This window comes from Ranitomeya imitator, chromosome 1 (assembly GCF_032444005.1).
Source record: "Ranitomeya imitator isolate aRanImi1 chromosome 1, aRanImi1.pri, whole genome shotgun sequence".
Lineage (NCBI taxonomy): Eukaryota > Metazoa > Chordata > Amphibia > Anura > Dendrobatidae > Ranitomeya > Ranitomeya imitator.
Window position 1 is genome coordinate 702329129 of NC_091282.1, and position 20329 is coordinate 702349457.

At 41.5% G+C, this 20329-nt stretch overlaps 1 protein-coding gene across 2 annotated transcripts in view; it reads left to right on the forward strand.

The window, feature by feature from the left end:
* SMOC1 (SPARC related modular calcium binding 1) overlaps positions 1-20329 on the forward strand; it is a 424008-nt gene that overhangs the window by 133788 nt on the left and 269891 nt on the right. For both annotated transcript variants that reach the window (XM_069731655.1, XM_069731664.1), the window contains exons 2-3: positions 5682-5853; positions 12108-12220. In XM_069731655.1, the coding sequence (XP_069587756.1) occupies positions 5682-5853; positions 12108-12220 (285 nt within the window). The remainder of the gene's footprint in view (positions 1-5681; positions 5854-12107; positions 12221-20329) is intronic.

A 20329-nucleotide genomic window follows, 5' to 3' on the forward strand; every position in this document is an offset into this window, starting at 1 on the left:
CAAACACTATATCAATGACTCACCAAAGGAGTCTTGTAAGCCTTCACCAAGTGTATTTAGTTACCTCTAATACATGTGTGTTACAGTCTCATTAAAGCCCAAGGGGTAACATTTCTCCTTATTGAGAGTGACATGCCAGGGTAAGGAGGCTTAGAGGCTGTTCAATGCTCCTCTGGGAAATAAAGTATGCAAATTGTCTATTCAGAGAGTAAGGGAACCTGATCTCTAGTGACATTGCTCTGCCTATAAGCCTCCTTACCCTGGCATGTCACACTCCATAAGGAAAAAGGTTACGCCTTATACCCCAGTCAGAGGTCTCTCACCTAGCCAAACCAGATCTCACACTTTGCACTGAGGAGAGGCAACACCCCAAAACATGTGTCCGCAAACTGAAATTCTGGTTTGGTTATTACCCTAAGTTATGTGTCAACTCTTGTTAAAGGGTCGATGCTGATTTTAAGGATTGCTACTGTACTTCCAATAGGTGACACAAGATTTCTAGTACTCTTCCTCTCTGAAGAGACAATTTGCATAGTCTCATTAAAATTAAAGAAGTGGTCCAGTTTGAATAACATCCATCAATATCACAGATCCCTCGGTGAGGAGTGGGGAGAAGAAGCTTGAGGCAATATCTGGAAAAAATAGCTATCAAGGTCTTATTTTTCCCTTAAGTGATGCTGTAGAGGAAAGTAGACATTAACCCCTCTGTGACCTTAGACGTACTATCCCGTCAAGGTGCCCTGGGCTTATCTGACCCTGGACGGGATAGTACGTCATAGCGATCGGCAGCGCTCACGGGGGGAGCGCCGCCGATCGCGGCCGGGTGTCAGCTGCTTATCGCAGCTGACATCCGGCACTATGTGCCAGGAGCGGTCACGGACCGCCCCCAGCACATTAAGCCCTGGCACACCGCGATCAAACATGATCGCGATGTGCCGGCGGTGCAGGGAAGCACCGCGCAGGGAGGGGGCTCCCTGCGGGCTTCCCTGAGCCCCCCGCAGCAACGCGATGTGATCGCGTTGCTGCGGGGGTCTTACCTCCCTCCCTCCCTGCTCTAGCCCTGGATCCAAGATGGCCGCGGATCCGGGTCCTACAGGGAGGGAGGTGGCTTCACAGAGCCTGCTCAGAGCAGGCACTGTGAAGCCTGCAGCGCTGCTAGTCAGATCAGTGATCTGACAGAGTGCTGTGCACACTGTCAGATCACTGATCTGTGATGTTCCCCCCTGGGACAAAGTAAAAAAGTAAAAAAAAATTTTTCCAAATGTGTAAAAAAAAATAAAAAAAAATATTCCAAAATAATGAAATAAAAAAAAAAAATATTATTCCCATAAATACATTTCTTCATCTAAATAAAAAAAAACAAACAATAAAAGTGCACATATTTAGTATCGCCGCGTCCGTAACGACCCGACCTATAAAACTGTCCCACTAGTTAACCCCTTCAGTAAACACTGTAAAAAAAAAAAAAAAAAAAAAAAAACGAGGCAAAAAACAACGCTTTATTATGATACCGCCGAACAAAAAGTGGAATAACACGCGATCAAAAAGACAGATATAAATAACCATGGAACCGCTGAAAACGTCATCTTGTCCCACAAAAAACGAGCCACCATACAGCATCATCAGCAAAAAAATAAAAAAGTTATAGTCCTGAGAATAAAGCGATGCCAAAATAATTATTTTTTCTGTAAAATAGTTTTTATCGTATAAAAGCGCCAAAACATAAAAAAATGATATAAATGAGGTATCGCTGTAATCGTACTGACCGGAAGAATAAAACTGCTTTATCAATTTTACCAAACGCGGAACGGTATAAACGCCTCCCCCATTAGAAATTCATGAATAGCTGGTTTTTGGTCATTCTTCCTCACAAAAATCGGAATAAAAAGCGATCAAAAAATGTCACATGCCCGAAAATGTTTTCAATAAAAACGTCAACTCGTCCCGCAAAAAACAAGACCTCACATGACTCTGTGGACCAAAATATGGAAAAATTATAGCTCTCAAAATGTGGTATTGCAAAAAATATTTTTTGCAATAAAAAGCGTCTTTCAGTGTGTGACGGCTGCCAATCATAAAAATCCGCTAAAAAACTCGCTATAAAAGTAAATCAAACCCCCCTTCATCACCCCCTTAGTTAGGGAAAAATAAATTTTTTTTATTTATTTCCATTTTCCCATTAGGGCTAGGGTTAGGGCTAGGGCTAGGGTTAGGGTTAGGGCTAGAGTTAGGGCTAGGGTTAGGGCTAGGGTTAGGGCTAGGGTTAGGGCTAGGGTTAGGGCTAGGGTTAGGGCTAGGGTTAGGGTTAGGGTTAGGGCTAGGGTTAGGGTTAGGGCTAGGGTTAGGGCTAGGATTAGGGCTAGGGTTAGGGCTAGGGTTAGGGTTAGGGTTAGGGCTAGGGTTGGGGCTACAGTTAGGGTTCGGGTTGGGGCTAAAGTTAGGGTTAGGGTTTAGATTACATTTACGGTTGGGAATAGGGTTGGGATTAGGGTTAGGGGTGTGTCAGGGTTAGAGGTGTGGTTAGGGTTACCGTTGGAATTAGGGTTAGGGGTGTGTTTAGATTAGGGTTTCAGTTATAATTGGGGGGTTTCCACTGTTTCGGCACATCAGGGGCTCTCCAAACACGACATGGCGTCCGATCTCAATTCCAGCCAATTCTGCGTTGAAAAAGTAAAACAGTGCTCCTTCCCTTCCGAGCTCTCCCGTGTGCCCAAACAGGGGTTTACCCCAACATATGGGGTATCAGCGTACTCAGGACAAATAGGACAACAACTTTTGTGGTCCAATTTCTCCTGTTACCCTTGGGAAAATACAAAACTGGGGGCTAAAAAATAATTTTTTATTTTCACGGCTCTGCGTTATAAACTGTAGTGAAACACTTGGGGGTTCAAAGTTCTCACAACAAATCTAGATAAGTTCCTTGGGGGTCTAGTTTCCAATATGGGGTCACTTGTGGGGAATTTCTACTGTTTAGGTACATTAGGGGCTCTGCAAACGCAATGTGACGCCTGCAGACCAATCCATCTAAGTCTGCATTCCAAATGATGCTCCTTTCCTTCCGAGCCCTCCCATGCGCCCAGACGGTGGTTCCCCCCCACATATCGGGTATCAGCGTACTCAGGACAAATTGGACAACAACATTTAGGGTCCAATTTCTCTTGCTAACCTTGGAAAAATACAAAACTGGGGGCTAAAATATAATTTTTGTGGAAAAAAAATATTTTTTATTTGCACGGCTCTGCGTTATAAACTGTAGTGAAATACTTGGGGGTTCAAAGCTCTCACAACACATCAAGATGAGTTCCTTAGGGGGTCTACTTTCCAAAATGGTGTCACTTGTGGGGGGTTTCTACTGTTTAGGTACATTAGGGGCTCTGCAAACGCAATGTGACGCCTGCAGACCATTCCATCTAAGTCTGCATTCCAAATGGCGCTCCTTCCCTTCCGAGCCCTCCCATGCGCCCAAACGGTGGTTCCCCCCCTCCCCCCACATATTGGGTATCAGCGTACTCAGGACAAATTGGACAACAACTTTTGGGGTCCAATTTCTCCTGTTACCCTAGGGAAAATACAAAACTGGGGGCTAAAAAATAATTTTTGTGGGAAAAAAAATTTGTTTTATTTTTATGGCTCTGCATTATAAACTTCTGTGAAGCCCTTGGTGGGTCAAAGCGTTCAAAACACATCTAGATAAGTTCCTTAGGGGGTCTACTTTCCAAAATGGTGTCACTTGTGGGGGGTTTCAATGTTTAGGCACATCAGTGGCTCTCCAAACGCAACATGGCATCCCATTTCAATTTCTGTCAATTTTGCATTGAAAAGTCAAACAGCGCTCCTTCCCTTCCGAGCTCTCCCATGCGCCCAAACAGTGGTTTACTGCCACATATGGGGTATCAGCGTACTCAGGACAAATTGGACAACAACTTTTGAGGTCCAATTTCTTCTCTTACCCTTGGAAAAATAAAAAATTGGGGGCAAAAATATAATTTTTGTGAAAAAATATGATTTTTTATTTTTACGGTTCTGCATTATAAACTTCTGTGAAGCACTTGGGGGGTCAAAGTGCTCACCACACCTCTAGATAAGTTCCTTAGGGTGTCTACTTTCCAAAATGGTGTCACTTGTGGGGGGTTTCAATGTTTAGGCACATCAGTGGCTCTCCAAACGCAACATGGCGTCCCATTTCAATTCCTGTCAATTTTGCATTGAAAAGTCAAACGGCGCTCCTTCCCTTCCGAGCTCTCCCATGCGCCCAAACAGTGGTTTACTGCCACATATGGGGTATCAGTGTACTCAGGACAAATTGGACAACAACTTTTGGGGTCCATTTTCTCCTGTTACCCTGGGTAAAATAAAACAAATTGGAGCTGAAGTAAATTTTTTGTGTAAAAAAGTAAAATGTTCATTTTTATTTAAACATTCCAAAAATTCCTATTAAACACCTGAAGGGTTAATAAACTTCTTGAATGTGGTTTTGAGCACCTTGAGGGGTGTAGTTTTTAGAATGGTGTCACACTTGGGTATTTTCTATCATATAGACCCCTCAAAATGACTTCAAATGAGATGTGGTCCCTAAAAAAAAAATGGTGTTGTAAAAACGAGAACTTGCTGGTCAACTTTTAACCCTTATAACTCCCTAACAAAAAAAAAATTTGGTTCCAAAATTATGCTGATGTAAAGGAGACATGTGGGAAATGTTACTTATTAAGTATTTTGTGTGACATATCTCTGTGATTTAATTGCATAAAAATTCAAAGTTTGAAAATTGCGAAATTTTCAAAATTTTCGCCAAATTTCCGTTTTTTTTCACAAATAAACGCAAGTACTATCAAAGAAATTTTACCACTATCAGGAAGTACAGTATGTCACGAGAAAACATTGTCAGAATCACCAGGATCCGTTGAAGCGTTCCAGAGTTATAACCTCATAAAGGGACAGTGGTCAGAATTGTAAAAATTGGCCTGGTCATTGACGTGCAAACCACCCTTGGGGGTAAAGGGGTTAAACAACTGTTGAAATTATTGAGATCTCCAAGACCGCTAATTAAAAACTTCCAATATTTTGCTATGCCACATCAGAGGTTACCCCAAATTATGGTTATACTCTAAAAGCATAGAGAGGCAACAAGTCTGGACAGAAGCTTTGGTCAACTTTTGGGTTCCTTCATCTGTCCGCTAAGCTGAGAATAAAATCATGGAAACTACCAGGGATGCACTATGTATTATGACAATTTAAATAGTGGAATAGTCATTCTCCGAAATAATATCAATGGCCAAAAACATAACATGCAAATGTCCTAGTTAACATGAAGTCATATTTAGGTGTTGGGTGAGCATTTATCAACAGTCTTTTCATCCACACAGGGGCGATAGAAATAATGCAGACCAATTTAACATTGTTTAAAGCACAAAAAAACATTAAAATAATATCCTTTTCTAGCAGAATTTCAACCATGATTGCCAGTTCTAGCTTAAATGCCATAAAAACATAGCAGGACCATGTTCTGCTTAGGAAGATGATATTTTGTGCTGCACAAAAGATTATTTCATCCGATGAACAACCATTTTGCTCATTCGTTGGATGATTCGCAGCCTGTTTACATGGCAAGATTATCATGAAACGAGTATTCTTTCCTGTTATAAATTATCCACACTTATGTTGTGTGTTTTCTTCTCCATTAGTTTTTAATAAGTGACCGGGACAGAGATCCACAGTGCAATCCTCATTGCTCCAGAACACAGTCCAAACCTGTATGCGCTTCAGATGGTCGAACGTATGAATCTATGTGCGATTACCAAAGAGCCAAGTGCAAGGATTCTGCGCTCAGCGTTGTTCATCGAGGAAGGTGCAAAGGTAACAAGGGGAGTCGATCCACTTTACATTCTTTACTGATACACTGTATTTCATTAATATCCTGAAACTCAGCTGGCACGTCTTTTATCCATCATGATAACATTATTAGGAGAAGTTTCAGTTCATACATGTATCTTTACAGATTGCATTATCATATAGGTGCTTCTCACAAAATTGGAATATCATCAAAAAGTAAATTATTTCAGTTCTTCAATACAAAAAGAGAAACTAATATATTATATAGAGTCATTACAAACAGTGATCTATTTCACGTGTTTATTTCTGTTAATGTTGATGATTATGGCTTACAGCCAATGAAAATCCAAAAGTAGTTATCTCAGTAAATTAGAATACTTTACAACACCAGCTTGAAAAATGATTTTAAGATCCGAAATGTTGGCCTACTGAAATATATGTTGAGTAAATGCGCTCAATACTTGGTCAGAGCTCCTTTTGCATCAATTACTACAGCAATGTGGCATGGTATGCTGAGGTGTTAGGCTACTTTCACACTAGCGTCGGTACGGGGCCGTCGCGCTGCGTCGGCCCGACGTACCGACGCATACTGTGCAAGGGCCGCACAACGGGGGCAGCGGATGCATTTTTCCAGCGCATCCGCTGCCCCATTCTGAGTTGCGGGGAGGTGGGGGCAGACACAACGCAGCAAAAAACGTTACATGTAATGTTTTTTGCTGCCGACGGTCTGCCACAACACGACGCAACCATCGCACGACGGTTGCGACGTTTGGCAAAGCGTCGCAATGCGTTGCTAATGTTAGTCAATGGAGAAAAAATGCATCCTGCAAGCAATTTTGCAGGTTGCGTTTTTTCACCTAAACGACGCATTGCGACGTGCAGTGCACGACGCTAGTGTGAAGTAGCCTTATGCATTGTTGGGTCTGGTGACTCATCTTCCTCTTGATAATACCCCATAGATTCTCTATGGGGTTAAGGTCAGGTGAGTTTGCTGGCCAATCAAGCACAGTGATACTGTTGTTTTTAAACCTGGTATTGGTACTTTTGGCAGTGTGGACAGGTGCCAAGTCCTGCTGGAGAATGAAATTTCCATCTCCAAAAAGCTTGTCGGCAGAGGGAAGCATGAAGTGCTCTAAAATTTCTTGGTAGACGGCTGCGCTGACTTTGGTCTTGATAAAACACAGTGGACCTACACCAGCAGATGACATGGCTCCCCAAACCATCACTGATTGTAAAAACTTCACACTAGACCTCCAGCAGCTTGGACTGTGTGCCTCTCCACTCTTCCTCCAGACTCTGGGAACTTGATTTCCAAACGAAATGCAAAATTTACTTTCATCTTAAAACAACACCTTGGACCACTGAGCAACAGTCCAGTTCTTTTTCTCCTTGGCCCAGGTAAGACGCTTCTAGCGTTGTCTATTGGTGATGAGTGGCTGGACACAAGGAATGCGACACTTGTAGCCCATGTCCTGGATACGTCTGAGTGTGGTGGCTCTTGAAGCAATGACTCCAGCAGCAGTCCACGCCTTGTGAATCTCTCCAAATTTTGAATGGCCTTTTCTTAGCAATCCTTTCAAGGCTGCAGTTATCCCAGTTGCTTGTGCACCTTTTTCTACCACACTTTTTCCTTCCATTCCACTTTCCATTAATATGCTTGGATACAGCACTCTGTGAACAGCCAGTTTCTTTAGCAATGACCTTTTGTGGCTTATCCTCCTTGTGGAGTGTGTCAATGACTGCCTTCTGGGCATCTGTCAAGTCAGCAGTCATCCACTCCCCATGATTGTGGAGACCTTTTTAAACTTTTTTAAACGCTTAGGAAGACTTTGCAGGTGTTTTTTTGTTAATTATTCTAATTTACTGAGATAATGACTTTTGGGTTTTCATTGGCTGTAAGCCATAATCATCAACATTAACAGAAATAAACAATTGAAATAGATTACTCTGTGTGTAATGACTGTATATAATACATGAGTTTCACTTTTTGTATTGAAGAACTGAATAATAATATTATAATAATAAATTTTTGATGATATTTAAATTTTGTGAGAAGCACCTGTATTTTTCTATTATAGACACTAAAAGGGACACTAAACTGACAGCTGATATATGCTGTTCGATCCACAGGCAGTACGTATCAGACACTGGCTATGTGATTTAATTTCTTTAACGGCCAGCCAGAGACTGGGCCAAACGGGAGACTAGTTGAACAACCAGGTCCCTGGCAGCTTCTCCCCACTCATTACCCAAGAGTGACAGGTCTCTCCCTGCTTGCGTGATATTATATACCTATAATAAAATTGCTATTTTTTTTATATTTTTGGATCTCGAAGAGATCATCTTTTATTTATTGTGAGGAATTATTTTGGTTTCGTGTATAGGGAGAGACCTGTTAGTCACTGGCAGATAGCAGGGAGAAGCCATCAAGGACCCACCTTTCCAACTAGTCCTCAGTGTGGCTCTTAAAAATGTTTTTTTTTTTTTTTTTCACAAAACGCTGCTATGTTTCAGTGTCTGAATCCTGAATACATGGCTGAAATAATGCAGCGTGTATCAGCTCTCAGGTTTTCTTTAAGACTGACAGCTTATACATCAGTCTTAATAAAGAGATCCCTGGAGTAACATGCACCAAACTTATTAAGAGGCGCTCCACTAGAAGCGTTATGCCAATCAGAGACTGGTGTACATTTCTAGTGTACGTTACACCACTTTTGTGCCACAAGTTATTATAAATTTGACAGGCGGGATTTATAATGACTAGTGATGAGCAAATATACTCGTTACTCGAGATTTCTCGAGCATGCTCAGGGGTCCTCCGAGTATTTTTTAGTGCTCGGAGAGTTAGTTTTTCCCTAGCAACCAGGCAACCCCCACATGTACTTATGCTGGCTAACAGATATAAATCATTCAGCTGCAGAAAGAAAAACTAAATCTCCGAGCACTAAAAAAAATACTTGGAGGACCCCCGAGCATGATCGAGAAATCTCGAGTAATGAGTATATTCGCTCATCACTAATCACGACCTGTCCCATATCAGCGTTGACCACTTTAGTGGAGCTGAGCGGGACTGATGTAAAAAGGCCAAAAGTTGCTACATTTTTGCACAACTTTGAGATTGCCCAAATATTTTTTTAAATTTTCCAAAAAATTGGTGAACACTCCTTGATTAATTGGGGCCCACATCTGCCAAAATGTTAACATATACTGAAACATAAAACCATAGATTTTGAAAGAAGAAGAAAATAACGAGGTCTGATTATCCTGCCATTCTATCGAGTATGTAAACTATGCTCATATATCCTGACATCTCAGTCCATGAGTAGTCACAAGGGTCTGTGATTAAGAATTGAAAATATTTTTTTTTTACAAGTTCCAGATACTTTACATAAAGAGGCTTATTCTTGGCGCATTTCATTGCAATAAAAACATCAGAAAGAAAAAAGTATCAAGTGAAACAAAGACAGTCTAGTTGTCTCCTCACTATCACCATTACGGGTCGAAATGAGAAGTTAAAATGTCAAAATAACTCAACGTCCTGAAGTTTATAACTAGCTGGACTCTAAACTTAGAATTTTGTAGAAAATCTTTCCTCCTTCAGAGGTGAAAAGACACAAAGAAATTCTGGTTAATGAGGTTTTTAGATTTGTGCATGCAATAAGTTGTGTTAGGTGTTCTGTGTAATCTGCACTTTGGTTAGGGTGGCCCTCTATCACTATCAGCTATTTTCCTGGATCCCTTCAACATGAGAAACACAAAGTTACACAAGGAACACAAAGAGAGACACAAGTTACTGTCAGACCCATCTCACACTAGCGCAATGGATTATAATATTTGTGACACTCATGATAACCGCTAGTCATAAGATTGTTGGGCCAACGTTCATATATTGTGTATAGCTAGCTTAAGGCCCCCATACACATTAGACTAATGTCGGATGAACCTGCTGATATCAAATGGTTCCACAGACAGTCTAGTGTGTATGGAGCCCTGGATAACTGATTGTCTGAGGACGGAGATGTCAATCGGCATGTCCAATTTTAGACAGCCTATCGCTTTGTTCTCCTGCAGATAAGCAGGCGCCAGACATCTCAGCCAAACAAGTGCTCCAGTGTATGGGACAGCTGGCCAAGATGGCTACCAGCTAAAGCTTTGTTTGGTCAACAGCCATCTAATGACATGGCCTGCTTTAGTCTACTTAAAGCCTGATGTGCCCCATGCCCTCCAACCCACAAGCATTTGTATACTCATTTTTAAATACCCTGCCTAACAGATGTTCTACCTCTTTATGACCGGAGGTATTTTCGTTTTTGTATTTTCTGTTTTTCGCTCCCCTTGTTCCCAGAGCCATAACTTTTTTATTTTTCCGTCAAGAGGGCCATATGATTCTTGTTTTTTGCGGGGCGAGTTGTACTTTTGAAGGACCCATTGGTTTTAACATATCGTGTACTGGAAAACGGGAAAAAAAATTCAAAGTGCGGTGAAATAGCAAAACAAAAGTGCAATTCCACAATTGTTGTTTGTTTGGCTTTTTTACTATGTTCACTAAATGCTAAAACTGACCTGCCATTATGATTCTCCAGGTCATTAAGAGTTCACAGACCCAAACATGTATAGGTTCTTTTTTATCCAAGTGGTGAAAAAATTCCAAATTTGTTAAAAAAAATTAAAAAAAATTGTGCCATTTTTCAATACCCGTAGCATCTCCTTTTTTCGTGATCTTCGGTTGGGTGAGGAATTATTTTTTTTTTTTTCTTGCCGAGCGGTTATTTTTAAAGATACCATTTTGGTGCAGATACGATCTTTCTGGCATTTTGACTTTTTTCTTGTTACGCCATTTAGTGATCGGATTAATTCTTTTTTTTATGTTGATAGATCGGGCGATTCAGAACGCGGCGATACCAAATGTGTATGTTTGATATTTTTTTTATTGTTTTATTTTGAGTGGGGCAAAAAAGGGGTGATTTGAGCTTTTAATTTTTTTTAATTTTTTTATATTTTTAAAAATTTTTTTTTTTTACTTTTAGCATGTTTCAATAGTCTCCATGGGAGACTAGAAGCTGCCATAACCCAATCACCTCTGCTACATACAGGCAATGATCACATCGCCTGTATATAGCAGAATTCCTGACTAGCTATGAGGGCTGACCACTGGGCAGCGCTCATAGCAATCTGGCAGTGATAACCATAGAGGTAGGTCTGCTGGAGACCTCTGGTTGTCATGCCATCCCATTGGCGACACAGGTGCTGATGGGAGGGGAGGGATTTCTGGCGCTTACCAGAAGCGCGTGTTAAATGCCGCTGTCAGAGTTTGACAGCGGCATTTAAAAGGATTAACAGCCACAGGATGATCACGATTCCTCCCGCTGCTGTTAGTGGCACATGTGATCTGTTCAAAACAGCTGACATGTGCCAGAAAAGATGTGGGCTCACTGCCGGAGACCACATCAAAGGGAGGATGTCCAACATCAGCGTATTATTATGTCCGACGTTGGAAAGAGGTTAAAAATAAATAAATAAAAGACTTCCTACAGTCCAGTTTTCATATGCAAATAAGCTTTTGACTAGTTAATGTGGTGTTTGTTTCCCCAGTCTAGTCACCCCGCTCATCATGTTATCATGCCCCTGTGGGATTGATAACATGATTTGCTGCCTGTAATCTGCAAGTATTGAACAGGCATGACTTTCTTGCCAAATGTCACTGCGCCTCTGAAGCCGGATGTATACTGGCCAGGTTCAGAGGCGCACTGCACATGTCTGGAAGCGAAGGAGACAGCTGACGTTCACAAAGGAGCTGAAGATCAGACACTGGAACACAGCTTCTTCTCTTCCAGATATGTGCTGTGTGCCTCTGAAGCTAGGGTGCGAACTCTGGCTTCAGAGGCACAATGAGTCGTGTAGGTAAGAAGTTGCACGCATGCACGAGATTTGCAGGCAGCAGGTGATGACGACGGTTCTTGCAAATCATTTTATCATGCTCACTGGTGTGTAATAACCTGCTAAGTGAAACGACTAGTCTGGGGAAATAAACGCCCCATTGACTAGTCAAAACCTTATTTGCATATGAAAAACAGACTGTAGGAAGACTTTTTTATAAACATCTATTTATGTATCAACCAGAAAGGGACGGTTAGGCAGGATATTTAGAAAGGAGTATACAAATGCTGTTGGGTGGGAGAGCATGGGGGACCTTTCAGGTCACCTTTAAATTTTTATATGCATTCTTAAAAAGAAGAATATATAAATGGCAGAATACTTACTAGCTTTTTTTCCCCAAGATGCAGGACAGAGCAAGTGTCGCCTGGAAAGGGCACAGGCCCTGGAACAAGCAAAAAAGCCACAGGAAGCAGTTTTCATTCCAGAGTGCAATGAGGACGGCTCCTTCACTCAAGTGAGTAAACAATATCTACGGTATATTTTTTTGTGATATCCTTCGACTTTTACATGGCCAACATAATCCACAGCAATGTTCGCAGACTGAATCAAATTAATTTACGTTAGGTATAAGATTTTAGGAAAAATTGGCTAAGAGCTAGACATGTGCAAACATAATAAATAAACATTACTTACCCATGGATTCCTCTGCCTCAGTCAATGATTTTATTAAATTGGACCTGCAGCGGTGACATAGCATCCATCAATCATCTGACCGCTGTAGTCAATCACTGGCCTCGGTGGTAATGCTTGCATGTAATTCATCTATTCGTTGAGACTGGAGAGAAGTTGCAGTAGTTACATAAATGATGGACATCACAGCATCATCATTGCAGTTGGGAGAAGAACTACAGCAGTGGAGCATTAGGAAATTTAATAGGCAAATCACAGTTATTTAATTACGTTGAAGGGCTTATCCTCTTAATTTAGATTACTCCATAGGCTTAGAAACGTATAAAATAAACTGAGCTTTTACTAACCCCAACTGGATCCAGGGCTGATCCAGACTTTGTTGATTGGCTCCAGCAGTGACGTATCTACAGCATTGCAGCCAATTAATGGTCTCAGCTACGTTGACATAGCCACTTAGCCCAGTGATTGGCTGCAGCACTGTAGACGTGATGTCACCGCTGCGGCCAATCAACAAGAACTGCAGTAGAGGTGGAGAGCTGTGGACCCAGGGAAGGTGAATAAAAGCTCAGTTTGTTATGTCATACAATTCTGAGCCTATGGGGTAATAAAAGTAAAAAAAAAAAATTACAACCCCTTTAACATACTTCCAGCCCTAATAAAAAACAAAACTGGACAACAACTTTATAGGGATTATCTGTATACTAGTAAGTTGCATTATTCATTTCATTACATTTAGTTAGAAATTTTGCTAGATTTCCTTCTTGAAAGAATCGCTAAAATAAAAAATGCTTAAATATATTTTATTTTTGCTGTTGGTATGACTTAAATTAGCTGTGGGAGTGATGACCAAGTACAGCAGGAAAGTTATAAGAAATGTAATGTATGACTACCCTGATTGGGGCGCTGGAAATGCAGTTAGTTCATATTTATTTATGCCACCAACCCTTACAGCCATCGCTCCTGAGTCTTCTATAGACAGGAGCTTTCATGTGTTCTCCAAGAGCCACTGGCAGAATCCTTTGGCGGCAGCTTTTTCTTCACCGAGAACAAAAGGAGCAGCAATTTGAAATCACAGTCATTAGAGGTAAATTCCCACATAGCGAAAACACAGTGGATATTCCAATAAGTATGCACCTTCTGAAAATCCACTGAGTTTTAGGACCACATTATAGTGTCTGAGAAGGCTCAATCTCTGGGTTTGATGTGTGCAGAATATCAATTGATTCTGCTCCTCTGCTTCTTCTTTACAATGATATCCACAGCAATAAATGCCAATGGGAATATCATTGCGGCATCTCAGCTGTGAAAGGTCCGCAGTGATGACGCTACATGTGAATCAACCCCAAGGGTATGTTTTTTGTTATTTTTAGGAGAGTTTGCTACGAAATCTGCCTAAACAAGCAGTTTAAGTATTTTTTTCAAAGGCTTGTCCACTGCTTGAATAACCTCTTCTCAAACCCTATGTATGCCACCAGTAAAATAATAGCACCTATACTCCCCTCTGGTAACGGCGCAGATGCAGGAGTACTGGCAATGGCTCTTGTGAAATTGTTAGGTCACACAATCCTGGCAGCCAATCATCTTTGGCTTCACTCTTCCCGACTTTTGATGAATCACATACCATGAAACAGTTATAAAACATGACCTGACTATTCTTCAGGCAGTTCCGCTTGGAACCCAATTGCTTTGTTATACATAAAAGTAAAAATAAATAAATAAACACCGGTAGCAAAGTTTCCGCAAAAAAAAAAAAAAAACACAAAGAAGGTGCCAAAAAAGACACATTGGTACCTTTTTTGGTGCCAATACCGTTGGCATTTTCATGGAGCGCCTTCTATTCGCAAAACTTGGCAGGTAAAATATGGCAACTTCTCATACACTAAATATTTCGGAGGCACGTTTTCTGAACAGCTTGTCATTTACGGTCGCACTGTATGTTCATAAATCAAAATATTACATTTTATCCACTATGGTCTTGATCTGTAACTTGACTTGAGCTTCTATTGATAATTGTATTAACTTTCTGAGTATTGGCAATTATTGTAGCTGACAATTAATTAAAAAAAAATATTTGTAGATCTCGTTTTTTGGTTGGTGCCTCCCAAACAATCAACTTCTCAGTCTTGTACATTCTATAGAATATGTTCAGGTAAGAACATGGTCGCTAAGTGGGGTGATTTGTCACTGTCGCATTTTCTGTGCATCTGAACATTGTAATTAACGATCTTAACTATGAAACGTAACAGCCTTTGTTTCCTGTTAAGCAATATTTTATTCTGAAAACCTCATATGTGCTCATATTCTAATGCCCAAATATCCACACTGTAAATTAATTAATACCTAGATTAGATGTATTAAATGCTTTGTGGCCAGAGATTAGATAATGGTTTGGCTTGACGACTATTCTCGACTCCACTTCAAAACAAGGAGTTAATGTAAGCTCAAGTTTCTTTGAAAGTTGTTAGAAGACCCGGTCTGTTGCCTCGACTCTTACTCCCTACTGGTGGCTAATTTGGCAGCCCTCCTATTGTCAGGACCACATAATTCAGATGAATGATACTTCTGTCCTGGACATATTGTTCTGAACTGGTCAAATCAATCATGTTTTTGGCAATAGCAAGGGCCAGCAAGACTGTAAGAAACTGAAGGCATTTATATAAACTATGGATTTAATTCACTGAGAAGGCAATCTAATCTTCTGTAACATTATTCAATTACGTGAAAAGCGTTTTAGCATTTCACCTAAAAGAAAAGGAAGAAGGTTGGAGTTTTCTTCCTTGGTGTAATACATTTTTTTTTTTATTTTGTTTGAGAGATGATTGTCGACTAGTTGTAGGGCTATGTATCCTTTTGGACTCCTAGATAAGCAAAAGCAAAAATACCCATAGATATAGTCACCTCGTTATTTACATTTAAAAACATGATAGAGTCCGGGGTTATCTGGCACGGGCATACTAGAACGGCCTCTCTCTCAGGCCTCAGACATAGCACAGGCTCAGCAGGAGAACATCAGACACCGACCTTGAAAAGACTTCACACGATGGCAAAGGTCGTCACAGGTTGATGCAGTCCAGGGTCATCTGGCTCGGGCATACTAGGACAGCCTCTCACTCAGGCCTCAGGCGTAGCACAGGCTCAGCAGGAGAACATCAGACACGACCTCTGACAGACGTCAGACAATGGCAGGGATCATCATGGGGTGGACCCGGCAGGACATCAGGACACAGGCAGAACATCAGGACATCAGGACACAGGCTGGGCATCAGGAGAGATGCTGGGCATCAGGACACTTGCTGGGCATCAGGACATCTGGACACAGGCTGGGCATCAGGACACAGGCTGGGCATCAGGACACAGGCTGGGCATCAGGACACAGGCTGGGCATCAGGACACATGCTGAGCATCAGGACACAGGCTGGACATCAGGACATCGGACACAAGCAGGACATCAGGACACAGGCTGGACATCAGGACACAGGCATGACATCGGAACACAGGCGTAGCAGCCCAGGTCATCGACTGGGACACGGATGGCACAGAACCAGGTGGTCAGGCTCCAAACTATGGCTATCAGGCTCCGGGCATTGGACCTAAGAAGGAACCCAAGTGGGATGGTGCAAGCACCACTGGGTTGGACCAGGGCCAGACGGAGTTAACACCGCATAGCAGGCTGATTAAAGCATAGTAAACGCTCAGCAAAAACACCGGACTCCATCTTTATAAGACAAACCCAGGTTAGTTTACAGTCACATAACACAGAGGACACAGTTCTGACAGGGTCAGGTACAGGAACAGATACAGGATCAAGGGTTCAGGCCTGAGAATGCAGCTCTCAGGGAAGCGGGAAACAAAACACAACAGAAACGGGCCTGGATTTGCTGCCTCCAGGAAAGGCAGATCTGGGTACTCAGCCCCTATAGCAGGCGGAAAAACAGGACACAAACAGAAACGGATCTGGGTACTCAGCCCCCAGGGCAGGTGGAAAAAACAAGACACAAACAGAAACGGATCTGGGTACTCAGCCCCCAGAGCAGGTGGAAGAACAGATATCAGCTTTCCCAGAACTGAACGCAGACAGAACAGGAGCTGAACACCTCACACACATGGCAAGACTCAGAAACTTAATGCGAAGCTTTGGCAATGCCCAACAGGAAAGAGGGAGTTTTTATGGGAGCTGCCCCTCAGCAATAGGCTGGGGAAAGCAACTCAGGTGCATACACAAACCCTAACAAAAGCAGTAAAGGTGTGGCCGCATGCACCCTAAGCACAAACAGAAACCATTACAGCACAGTCAGCACAGGAACTGAGGCTCAGGGCACCTGGCAGCGGCTGCAAGCCTGGACACATGTGGAAAATCATCTCCAGCTGCAGAGGATCTTGCAACCCACGGATAGCTTCCACAGCGACAGCCAGGGACCGCGGGTGGTCATGCAGCGAAGCAAAGACATCACAACACATGTACAGCTACGCAGCGGAGCAGGGAACTGAGCAGCATCCATAAAGGAACAGACAGCAGTATCCCTTCTAGTTAGGGGAGTGGAGCAAAGGGTTAAAGCAGAGCCATACAGAGTAACGCCAGAAAAACAAGGTACAAACCCACCAGCGTTACAGGATCACTTATGTACATATGACAGCAATACATCGATGTATTTATTCTCATTGGAAGCTCTCAAAATCCCCACTGAAGGAAGAGGAGACTTCTGAAGCACAATTTGGTGTGAAAAAGTGAATATTAGGGTTCATCCAAAGTCAGTTTTTCAAGTAGAGTTCTAGTTGTATTTTTCATGGAGAATCTCATACCTAGTATAATCTATGTGGCTGTTCACATTTTTTGCGAGTGTTGAATTAATTTAAAATAAAAACAGCAATACTAATCTATGGATCAGGGAAAAAAATAAAAGAAAAAGAAAATAGGATGGCATTTTTTACAAACTGCTATATAAGATAAAAGGTAGAGAATTTTTTTCTCATTCAAGAAAAACAGTTGAAGCTTGGTTCAAACTCTGAAGAAAACCACTGATGCAACTAGGTCCGTTTTCCTCATACATGAAAAAAGATGTCTGAATGAGCCCTTACTTTGAAGAAGTTGCACCATCAGAACAACACTTGTCCACTTACCTTATTAAACCTAATAATGCCACATCGGGAGTGTATGCCACTCTGGACCCACCTTGATGAGCTAGAGACATTAAAAGTAGTCGCTCCTGCTTTGTCAGACTTGTGTCATCTATCCAATATAGCAACTCTCTCAGGCTAAGAGCATATTCGTAAACTCGTTTCTGTTTTTGTCTGTCAAAAGCAGAATTTTTTTACTCTAATGTGTCATTTTGCTTCCATTTTCTATTAAAATTTGCTTCTGTTTATTTCCTCATCCATTTTAAAAACTGAATAAGGAAGGTGCCGTCTGTACCCAGTATATCGATCTCACAGCCGGTATCTATTGCTGCCAATTCCTCCATACTTGCTCAGCCAGCCAATCATTCCTGTGTTCTCTATGAGAGAGCCACTGACCAACTCCTCTGGTAGCAACTTATCCTGCCGAGAACAAAAGGATCAGCAGTATGAAATTGGTCATGTCAGATCCTTTTCTCCCCCAACAGATGATGTTGGTGGCTCCATACAGTCTGTTGGTCGAGCTCGCCAGTAATCGGGCCTGTAGACCATCTAAACCATTTTATCCATTGTCACATAGCAATGTATTAGAGTAAAAAATGCAAAAAACAGATTCCTTTCATTTTACATCCATTTTAAATAGATCTGAATGACCAATTCTGATCTGCAAAAACTGATTAGCTTAGTACATGTAATAAGCGTAATGAAACTAACTAATGGATCCATTAAAAGAATAGTTACCATATATTAAACTAAATGGTTGGGTTATATGTTTTATAATCTGGCAGCTGTAGGAGGGTGACAGGGAGGATATTGGACAAAGTGTATATATCTCCCCCAGAAAGTTAAGCTGGCTGAGATATTAAAAGCCATGCAGCACTGGATGGTGCAGAAGCTTAGGTGCTGAGCAGTTTTATTCATGGTAGTTCTGGGCCATTTTTTATTGTAGCGATCAGGAGGATTTAGTGGCGGGACTCATCACTCCCACTCCCGCTCTAGTATGGGTTTTGCTGGAGGCTTAGCTGAGAGAGGTCGTCTCATTACAGACACAGAAAAGGCTGAAGGAAAATATTCAGAAAGCTCTGCCTCTGGACGGACATGGGGTGGTTCAGAGAAGGACATGCACAGTGGTTAAATGTGCTAAATGCTGTGCTGCTGGAGAACTAAGCCCCGCACAGATCCCTGGTAGCACGAGTCATTGGTATGGTCTATTAGTTAGCGCCTAAATGGGCAAGTCTTTGTTGTTTTTTGGTTGCTTTATTGTTTTTTGCATTTTGGCTAAAAATAAAAGTGCAACATTTCCTTTATATGGACGGTTTCAGTCTAAGTGAAGGCAATGCCGCCCTACAAACGCGTGTTACACAGCACATGGATTAGAAAATGTTGGTGTCAATGGGTCTTTCACATTGAAGGCTTCATAAAATCAAGTCTATTTCTGGAGGAATATGTGCAAACTGGCTAATTGGAGAACAGTTTAAGTCCGTATACCAACTCATTTTTCTTCTTCAGTGCTTATCGACAAGCAGGCAAGTTTAGTGGGATGGGTGCACTTCTTATATTAAGTGGTGCTCATTATTTTTGCATTACACTTTGTATTCTAGATGTAAAGAATAAGAAGCCGCTGATATTTTAGATTTGAGCAAAAATGCAATTCTTTTGTTCTAGAGGTGTATGGCAATGGCCTATTTCCCTTTGCCCATTGTATATAGGAGTCAGAAGGTATAGTGTTCTTCTGAAGCCACCTTTAACAGCAAATTAATCTTAAGCCACCATATAAGTAAGACTAATGCTGGCCACACCTGCAGATATTGATGAGTTCAGCTGACAGTCTAACGTATGGGGACACCGGACAATGATGGTTTGGAGAAATGTTGATCGGGCATATCCAATTTTGGACTGCCAATCGCCACCTCTGGTAGAGATATCTGGTGACAGCTCTCTCATACAGAACATAGGACATTCTCTAAAGGCATATAGAGTGGTTCATTTAGGTTAGTTAAATTTTAGTTAAACTAAAATCTTAATACAAAGTGGAGCAAAGACAAGCGTTTCACAGTAAATTGGATTCTTCATATGTCAGAATATTTCCAGTAGTTTTTTGCCTAACCAGTTGGTGAAATATTCCTTTAAGGATTTATTCATGCTGAATTCTGTGTATAGTACAAGGTAGTCACATTTATTGAACCTGTCTTATACACATTCCATAAGTTCTGTAAATGTAGAATTCCAAGATTCCTGGGTCTGGTGTTTCTGTAAACACAGTTTGGGGGGTTGACCATGAAGCTTGTCTGAGGTTTTTTTTTAGCATAACAAAATCAAAATGGCAAGGCATGAAGTGATTACCCAGTTTATCTTATGCATTGCTTGTTCTCATTGTGCTGTAACCCACTGTAATCACTACACAAGGCTCCTCTGTTACATTAGTGATTTTTCGTGTTGGCAGGTGGAAGTGAATATTGACTTTCTAAAACTCTAAGTAATACCAGTACTGCTTTTTCTTTTTCCTGGATATATTCTATAACTGACTATGTAAAGGTCTACTCCAGCTGCTTCCAAAGAAAACCTAAAAGAAGAATTAGACCTTAGACGCTTTGAACACATTTCTCGGCTTTGGGAGAACCTTTGCTTTATGCTGTAGATTCTGGCCTAATGTGATGTTGCCCACCATATCATTATTATGCATCATGCTGATAGTGAAGGTATATAAACAATGCCAGTGACACTGTGCAAAACATCATTGAGATGAAATGGTTGTAGGGACTAGCCTTAGGTTCTTATTCTGAAGGCACCTACACTGTTCTCTTAACATTTGGGTTAGGCC